This window comes from Anomaloglossus baeobatrachus, chromosome 2, assembly GCF_048569485.1.
Source record: "Anomaloglossus baeobatrachus isolate aAnoBae1 chromosome 2, aAnoBae1.hap1, whole genome shotgun sequence".
Classification (NCBI taxonomy): domain Eukaryota; kingdom Metazoa; phylum Chordata; class Amphibia; order Anura; family Aromobatidae; genus Anomaloglossus; species Anomaloglossus baeobatrachus.
Genome location: NC_134354.1, coordinates 295719485 through 295729484, shown reverse-complemented (window position 1 = coordinate 295729484; position 10000 = coordinate 295719485). Strand labels below are relative to the sequence as shown.

General features: G+C 41.7%; 1 protein-coding gene across 1 annotated transcript in view; it reads right to left on the bottom strand.

The window, feature by feature from the left end:
* The window catches only part of LHX1 (LIM homeobox 1), a 20446-nt gene that overhangs the window by 5138 nt on the left and 5308 nt on the right, over positions 1 to 10000 (bottom strand). The window contains exon 3 of the mRNA XM_075335851.1: positions 9431 to 9705. Within this exon, the coding sequence (XP_075191966.1) occupies positions 9431 to 9705 (275 nt within the window). The remainder of the gene's footprint in view (positions 1 to 9430; positions 9706 to 10000) is intronic.

Sequence of the window (10000 nt, the reverse complement as noted above, 5' to 3'; positions counted from 1 at the left end):
TGCATAAGAATTTGCTCAGTGGATTGCAGTGCTGCTTTGCAGTTCTGGGTTCAATCCCACTGTGTTTATGTTTTTTTTTTACCAAATGTAATAAGATAGGGAATTTAGACTGTGAGCCACATTGGTGACATTAATAAGAATATAAAATCATATTCCACAGATTGTAAATAGGCTTCAGAAGCCATAAACTATAGAAATTAAGAGATTGATTAGTGCAGGATCCACTCATAACACATATGTGCCAATTCCTGCATTGATATACCTTGAACGTTTCAGGATGGGAAAACTCTTAAAGGGAATGTGTCAACCAAAAAATACCTACAAATTAAATCTGTATTTGGGGTAATTGTATTTTGTTTTTTGTTGTTTTTTTGTTACTTTTGGCAATGGTTTTTTCCATATCGCAACCATTATAAAAAAGAAATTGTGCAATTTTCATACTGGATTCTTAGACTCTAACTTCCTGTTTCAGGGAATCCACATGTACATTAGCAGCAATGAACAGACACCCAATGTTTGATATAAAATCATCAATATCATGTACAAAGGTCATTGTGTAAGGAGATGGTGCAGGGTCAGGTGTGATCTGTAGATCCTGGGTTATCAGCTGTGTATAGTAGAGTCACCTGTCATCAGACTACCTCTGATGATAAGGAGTCTTGGTAAGGTAAGGGGATGGTTGTACTGTGAGATTCCCTCTGAAGACACCAAATGTATTAATATGTGACGTTTTTACTTATGTGTAATGTTGGTATTTCACATGTGTAATCCTTCCAGGCCCCAGGCCTTGTTGGCCATAACCCTGAAAATGCTTCCTGAAAAGATTAGAAAGATGGGTCTAAAAATGTCCCAGTGACTGGTGTGAAAATTGCAATATTAATGTATAAATATTTTATTTAATAATGCTGTAGATACATAAAAGAGCAAAAAATAGGCCACCCCCCCAAAAAAAAATAACACATAGCACATTAATCAGACAAACAAACAATGGTTGGTTTTCTGACCACACATTTCTTTTAAGTATCTGTTCTAAATAATGATGTATCAGTTGTGTACAGTTAGTTTTATGTATGAGCCAGACACAACTGATCATAAAAGTTGTTCCCTAGTGTGTATTAGCCCATAGCAAAAAAAAAACCCTGCCTGCACCTTCTTAGCATCCCAGATAAAGCAACATTCTTCCTATATTAATTTCCTTTCTGCATTTTTGTCTTACACTGGAGAAAATAATAATAGTATTAGGCGTTGTGCGCACGCTGAATTTTGTGCACATTTTTGGGTGCAGTTTTGCTCCCAAAGCTGCTTGGATTTCTGTCCCCAGCAAAGTCCAAGAGATTTCATTTTTGCTGTCCGCACGTTGCAGCTTTTTTTTGGCTGCGTCTTTATGGTGACCACAATGATGCAGCATGTCAATTCTTTCTGCATTTTTGCCAGTGTTTTGGAGCCCTTCCAGTCAATAGATTTGACTTAAAAAACACATTGGGCAAAAACACGGTAAAAACACAGCAAAAAATGCATGGCAATGGTGCATTTATTTGGGACCAAAAATGTGCATCTTTGTGGTCACCACAAAGGTGCAGCGTGTGCACAAAGCAGGGTCACCACAAAGGTGCAGCGTGTGCACAAAGCAGGAGGCGTATGAAAGATGGTCTGGTCACATGCCCCTCCACCCGCAGCCATTTTGAGAATGTGAAAGCTATACAGTCTGTGAGTAACCAGCGCCTAGGGAGAACCTGTATTATCTATATATATTTAAGCGCCAAAAATTAATTTCCCTAACATGTTTATTAAGATAAAGTGGCTATCCCTTTAAGATAATGGAAAGCCAACCTGTGGGCATTGCTATCCCCCTAGTGGTAGGCTCCTGATGTGTTTGCCGAACATGGCGTTAGGCTATGTGCCCACGTTGCGTCGAGGTAGTTGCAGTTCTAAACGCACCCTTTGGCAGAAATGGTATTTGCCAAAGTTGCTTTTGACCACAAAAACGCTATAAATATGCTTGCGTTTTTACCGCGATTTACATGCTTTTTCATTACTTAAAGTCAGATGCGTTTTGATGACAAATACACTGCTAAATAAAGTTTTAACATTCAAACACTATGAAAAAATGTAAAAAAAATGATAACAAATATCAAGATTATAATCTTAAAAAATAGCTGGTTTTATTAAAATGATAAATGTTTGTTAATATTTATGTATAAAATAACGTTAAATTAATGTTTTTCTTAATTTTAATTGTTGGACTATGTGTGTGTGTAAAGGGACATATCATGCCTTTAATATAATGTCAAAAACGCATGCAATTAAATTGTCAAAAATGTTTGTTTTCTGCATCCAAAAAGCATGTAAAAGGCTAGGATTTTGATGTTGCTTGCTTTTTGCATCTTCTCATTGACTCTAATGTTATCAAAACGCAGCTCAAATGGCAAAAACAATTAACATGCTGCTTCTTTAAACGCTGAGTTTTTGCCCAAAAATATGCAAATTAAACACAGCGTTTTGAACAGCATGGTGTGCACAAGAAAGCCCTATTTCTCATAGACTTTGCTTGTAAATCAAAACACATGCATTTTGGCATTAAAACGCTGCAGTTGAAAACGCTGCGGAAACGCATGTAAAAACGCACCGTGGGCTCATAGCCTTACTCACACCTGCATTTTTTTTTCCTTTGTAATCCTCTGCCATTTAAGGCCTCTTTCACACGTCCTTGTCTCCGGTACGTGTTTGGTCCTTTTCCTCATGTACCGGAGACACGGACACACGTAGACCCATTAAAATCAATGGGTCTGCGCTCACATGCGTGTTCTGCCATGGACCGTGTGTACGTGTGGAGCATACGTGTGTCCGTGTGCTCCACACGTCAACATGTCCGTTGTTCTCCGGCATCACGGGTGTCACACGGAACGCAAACGGACCACACGGAGGTGTTCCGTGTGACACGCGCCGGAGAAAACACACGTGTTTGAGAAAATAAAAAAACTTTACTCATCTCCTCCAGCCCTCCTGTCTCTGCCGCTGCTGGCACTTGCTTCTGACCCCCGCTCATTATGCTCATTGCATATTCACTTCACTGCGGGCCAGAAGCAGCAGCAGCGGGGAGTCGGTAGGACCGAAGATCAGCACCACGGACAGCGACACCAGGGACAGGTGAGCAGAAAGTTCCCGTTCTCCGTGCGTTATCACGGATAACACACGGAGAACACACATGTGCCATAAACACGGCTCACGGAGGGCAAAACGCACCTCTGACACGTCCGTGAAAAACGTGCGTGGTTTTTCATGAACGTGTGAAAGAGGCATTGATTTATATATTGATGATAACATTTATTGAGCACGTTATTTTTGGTTTTGTTTCTATGTTTTGTCAAACAACAAGCCAACTAACAAAAATGGACCAGTAATTTTCAACTTAATCAGTCCATTGAACAAGGCCCAAAATGGACCCATGTTATATGTTTGCATCTTTCAAGGTCAAAGGGTCTAAAAAAATGAATACCAAAATGAAACCCTTAGACAATCTGGTGCCATTCTACATATCAGTTACCCAATCCAATGGCACTAGCTGAAAAATGAAATAATAACATAAAACTTGCATCAATTCAGTCAGGATGACATTTTTGGGATCTTTAAATATGAGATAAAAAGAAACAAACAAACATAGTTTCAGCATTAGCTGCCATTTAATTTGACTCAGTTTAAAAAAAATGTGACCCAATGACCCAAGATCCGTCACATTCAAGATCAGGCTAGTCCAACTCTGGAAGATTAAATCTGAAGCCTAATGTACACTGCATGCTTGTGGTGACCACAAAGATGCATGATTTTGGTCCCAAATAAACATTCCCTCAACATGCATTTTTTGCCGCGTTTTACTGCATTTTTTTATCGTGTTTTTGCCCTGTGCGTTTTTAAGTTAAATCTATTGACTGGAAGGACTCAAAAACGCTGGCAAAAACGCAGAAAGAATTGACATGCTGCATCTTTGTGGTCCCCACAAAGACGCATCCAAAAAAAGCTACAAAGTGTGAACAGCAAAAATGAAATCTCATAGACTTTGCTGGGGAAGGAAATGCATGCGGTTTTGGGACCAAAACTGCACCCAAAAACACGCAAAAATGCGGTAAAACACGCAGCGTGCGCACAAGGCCAGGGTGGTAGACACTTCTGGGCACCTGCTCCTCCATCAACTGCCGTGAATGGGAATATTTATTGTGTGCTTCTGCTTAACAAAACCCAAGAGAGAAACACAACATGAGCATATACCTGATAATAAAGGAAATAAGTAAATAACATAGGGTACTTGGTTAATACCTTGATCAAACAGCATAAAAGCGTAGCAGTATATGCTAAATTTGTGTCTGATAACTGATTGAATTAAAAAGAAACAAACAAAAAAACAAAACAAACATAAAAAAAATTGCCATTTTGTGATCAGGAGCTCCATACAGTCTGGGCAGGATGAGTCCCTATAATACCTATATAGCAGGGTAAGTGACACAATATCATGTCCCCAATGCATTTGGTGAAATAACCAACCCCCTTAACTATGTGTGTATATATATATATATATATATATATATATATATATATATATATATATATATATATATATATATATATATATACTCAATTTATATATATAAAATCAGCCTTAAGGAAATACGGTATCCTGCAAAATATTTTACAGGATTACGGTTTTTTCCCTTAGACTTGTATGGACAACGGATTGCGACTGATGGCCTTGAGTTGCATCCACCACGTGATGGATCAGTCGTGGAATGACTGACCGTTGGGCGGCAGCAACGCATGTAGCATTATTCGGAGCGTCGAAAAAATGCAATGTGCAGGATTCCGTCGGCATCCGTCGTTTTTATAATGGAAGCCTATAGGAGCAGAATCCGTTGGAATGCATCACTGGGCGGATTCCTGTGACGGATCCATCATTTACCAACTGAGCATGCTCAGATGAGCAAATTTCGGAAAAAAAAGCTGCAGCGCATCAGTTTTTTTGCAGCATCAGTTGCATCAGTTGTGGCACTATCTGCAACGCATCCGTTGCATCAGCTACACAACGGATTGCAACTAATGCAAAACGACGCAAGTGTGAAAGCAGCCTTACTTTCTATCATGGGGATTTCATTTAGGAATTGCTACATTGTGTTATATTATTTATTTCCAGTCATCAGGCCTGTACACAATTTTTGCTTTGCATATTTTTTTCCAGAAACAAGTATATGAAAATATCTCTACAACTCTGTGAATATTTATAAATATAAAGATGGTATGGGCAACGTCTGTAGGGGAATCCATGTATACAAATAGGATTTGACACTTGAGGGTCTTCAAGGTCCTTATTTAATGCACCTTAAAGGTTAATTGTGAAGAATGTGATTAATCACATTTCACCCCAAAAAGTCTGGTTTTAAAACACCAGACCAAATGCATAAATTTTTTTATTTCCAGTTCCGACTCCTGCTTCCACATATTTTTGGGGCAGACATGGCTACTGTCCTGACTGGAAATTATTCTTCCCAGATTACATACCGGGATGTCTAGCATGCAATTTTTTTGCTGCATGCCAAGCATCTGCCCTCCATAGAATTCCTGGAGGGCACCATGAGGGTCAGCTCATAACATTAGTTCCCTTAGTTATAGGAACAATATGGTGGTCAACTTGCACCTAACTGAATCCCTTTGCTGGTATGGAAAACCATATTAACCCAAAACTGATTTAAAAAAAAACAAATAAAAAACAAAACATAGTAAATTTATCAGTATTGACCTTCTTACGTTACCTATTTATTTTTTAAAAAATTAGCCAAATAGTAAAACTTGGGTTTGTTTTTCCCAACATTATTTTTTATTTTTAAGGTCGAAGAATCTAATCCTTTCTGTAAAAAGACGAGCATCATCCCCTTCTGCCCGTCACAGCTATGGCACAGAAGTATGAATGCAGCTGTACAATATACAACAGAAAACAAGCAAAGGCAATTGTCTGCATTGCCAGCTGAACAGGAATTATTTTCTGTAGAAATGGCCATACCAATGAGAATGCAGATATGTGTGTGAAAGGGAACCCTCCATCCTGTGTTCTCATCACATACAGTATGTGCTCGGATTTGATATACATGGATTCTGGGCAGGCCCTAGAGAAGTTGTACTTTGCCTGCACAGTTGGCCTCTCAGTTGGATTCTGGCTTTCGTTTGGAAGCTAGGGCAGGAGGGTGATGGCCATTGTGTTCTGAATACTAGACATAGAATTTTCTCTTCTACCAGCTCCAAAAATACAAATGATTTATCCCTGAAAATATTAAATGCTTCAAACAAAGATATTAATTAAAAATATGGTAGCAGGAAGGTTATAAGATTGTAGATTTAGTATGGTAAAGACGAATATATATATACAGTATATGTATATATATATATATATATATATATATATATATATACATACTTTTTTCTAAATTGCCTTTGAAAAAAAACAAACAAAAACAAAATATGCCACCATCACCAAGCAAGAATCAAACAGTTATGGCTGAAGGATGATATAAAGTACCAGGTGGTGCCATGTTATATAAAGTGTACAGAGCACAGTGCTACAACCCTAGTAGTGATAGGGTCATGCACCTTCATAGAGCACATTCGCTGGTCCTGACTGACTGCCTAGATGGCTGGTGCCAGAAGACATGACTGCCTAGATGGCTGGTGCCAGAAGACATGACTGCCTAGATGTGTGGTGCCAGAAGACATGACTGCCTACATGACTGGTCCCAGGAAACATGACTGCCTAGATGGCTGGTCCCAGGAAACATGACTGCCTAGATGGCTGGTCCCAGGAAACATGACTGCCTACATGACTGGTCCCAGGAAACATGACTGCCTAGATGGCTGGTCCCAGGAGACATGACTGCCTAGATGGCTGGTCCCAGGAAACATGACTGCCTACATGACTGGTCCCAGGAAACATGACTGCCTAGATGGCTGGTCCCAGGAGACATGACTGCCTAGATGGCTTATCCCAGGAGACATGACTGCCTACATGACTGGTCCCAGGAAACATGACTGCCTAGATGGCTGATCCCAGGAAACATGACTGCCTAGATGACTGGTCCCAGGAAACATGACTGCCTAGATGGCTGGTCCCAGGAAACATGACTGCCTAGATGGCTGGTCCCAGGAAACATGACTGCCTAGCTGGTCCCAGGAAACATGACTGCCTAGCTGGCTGGTCCCAGGAAACATGACTGCCTAGATGGCTGGTGCTAGGAGACATGACTGGGCTGCTGGTCCCAGAATACAGGAGTGCCTGTGGAATCCAGACAAATGCCATATATGTGTACATGACAGCAGTTGGCATAACGCCAAGTCAGTAGGACACACACTGGTTATGGCTGCACTTCCACTCAAATATTCAATATGCAATTCTTTTGCATGTTCAGTACATTTCAACAATACAATTAAAGGGAACCTGCCCTGCTGCCAGTGGTATCTGCTCTGCATGCTGGTATGGAGCAGAAGATGATCATTGTTATGGGAAGAGATTCAGTAGAGCTTACAGTTTGTTCACTGAAATCCCTGGTGTCTGTGTATATGATTCCAGAAGGCAGTCCCACTGGTGATTGGCAGCTTTCCCTCTGTGTCTGTGCATGCAGATAGGTGTCAGTCACTCAGTAGGACCGCCCACATACAAACACGAGATTTCAACTAATATTTTTTTTGCCCACAATTCTATACATTATTGTTCTCAGCTTCTCCTCTATGCCATGCTGTGCACAGATCAGTCAGCTGTTGGATAACTCTTAAATTTTCATACTACTTCTATGTAGGTTTCACAATAATCAATTTTGTAGGAAACAATGGAAAACATTACATATTGCATGTGTTTTATCTATGTACTGGCACATACATTGCCAACCCTGCCCTGCAAGTGTAAGGGACAGCTCCTGTCTGTGCAAGAGTCATGGCTGAGCTGCTGGTCCCAGGAGATATGACTGCCTAGATGATTGGTCCCAGGAAACCTGACTGCCTAGATGATTGGTCCCAGGAAACCTGACTGCCTAGATGATTGGTCCCAGGAAACCTGACTGCCTAGATGGTTGGTCCCAAGAAAACTGACTGCCTCTGTGGCTGGTCCCAGGAGACATGACTGCCTAGATGGCTGGTCCCAGGAAACCTGACTGCCTAAATGGTTGGCCCCAGAAAACCTGACTGCCTAGATGGTTGGCCCCAGAAAACCTGACTGCCTAGATGGTTGGCCCCAGAAAACCTGACTGCCTAGATAGCTGGTCCCAGAAAACCTGACTGCCTAGATAGCTGGTCCCAGGAAACATAATTGCCTAGATGGCTGGTCCCAGGAAACATAATTGCCTAGATGGCTGGTCCCAGGAAACCTGACTGCCTAAATGGTTGGCCCCAGAAAACCTGACTGCCTAGATGGTTGGCCCCAGAAAACCTGACTGCCTAGATGGTTGGCCCCAGAAAACCTGACTGCCTAGATAGCTGGTCCCAGAAAACCTGACTGCCTAGATAGCTGGTCCCAGGAAACATAATTGCCTAGATGGCTGGTCCCAGGAAACATAATTGCCTAGATGGCTGGTCCCAGGAAACATAATTGCCTAGATGGCTGGTCCCAGGAAACATAATTGCCTAGATGGCTGGTCCCAGGAGACATGACTGAGCTGCTGGTCCCAGAATACAGGACTGCCTATATATCTGCCCCTTCCTCAGACTGCTGGCTTGTATATGTAGAGTGTACAGTGGTGGGGACGGATTCTTTTTTTCCGGATGCCTCTGAATGAAGCATTTAAGGCATTTAGGTTCCCCTTCCTTGGCTTTCTCGCTTTAGGTCAAGAATGATTGAGTTAATTCTTATTACCCTGACAAGATTACTCCTAATTATCCTCGCACTAAGGTTCTTCCAATGTAACCTCGTCTTAATGATCTTTTAACCCTCCATTACCCCCAGCTCTGCGGGTTTATAAACCTTTTAATAATCCCACCTCATTGTCATTCTTATTTTTCCATTAACCCCTCACATTTATGGTTATTAATTTCTAGTCCATTTGCAAGTTGATACCCCTGCACAATCCTTTAAGGCCAATAAATAAGGAGGAAGGAGGGGAATACTGAATTCTACTTTCTTCTCCACAAGCCAGGCTGTGTGTGAAGGAGCCGCACTCTGTACAGTGCAGTAACATTACTAATTCTGCCAGCAGGGTCCTGTGCACACCGATCCCTTCTGTGGTGGATTTCTGGTCATCCGTGCTCAGGTCTCTATTCTAGCCCTTGACACACATTGTTATATAATTCCTACATGAAAGGTTATTCCTTATGTATCGGGATCAGACATCCAACCTTCATCCATAGCACTAAAAGCATGTGCAGAGAGAAGTCCTCAGCATAGCTCTACCCCAGGCAGACAGAAGCGCACCTGTATGACCCGCATGTTCAGCCCGGTCTCCTGGGCCAGCTGCTCCCTGATGTGTCTGGTGGGCTTCGGAGTGGCAGCAAAGGCCGCCTTGAGGGTTTCCAGCTGTTTGGCTTTGATAGTGGTGCGGGGTCCTCTCCTCTTTGCCCCCAAGTTTTGGTCATCGTTCTCGTTAATCCCAGTCTCCTTATCTGAAACGTTCGCGCTTTCAGAGTCCTTCGCGTCGTCTTGAGATGGGTCTTGGGAGTCAGGAGATAAACTGGGGTCACTGCCTGTCACTATTCCAGGAGGAAAAGAAAGAATCAGATCAGACAAAGGAGATCGCACCGGGACTGCAGCGATTACATGGAGGAGCAAGTGGACTGGCTGTACAATTATCGGCCATCTCATTATAGACCCATAACCATACCCAACATGACAGGATACTGTGCTAAGAGGACGAAGGGTGGGGAATATATAGCACAAAATCATATATACACAAATTTATACAGAAAGTAGATAGATGGAGAGATAGATAGATAGGTAGATAGATAGATAGATAGATAGACAGAGATGTCTTAAAGTATAAACACT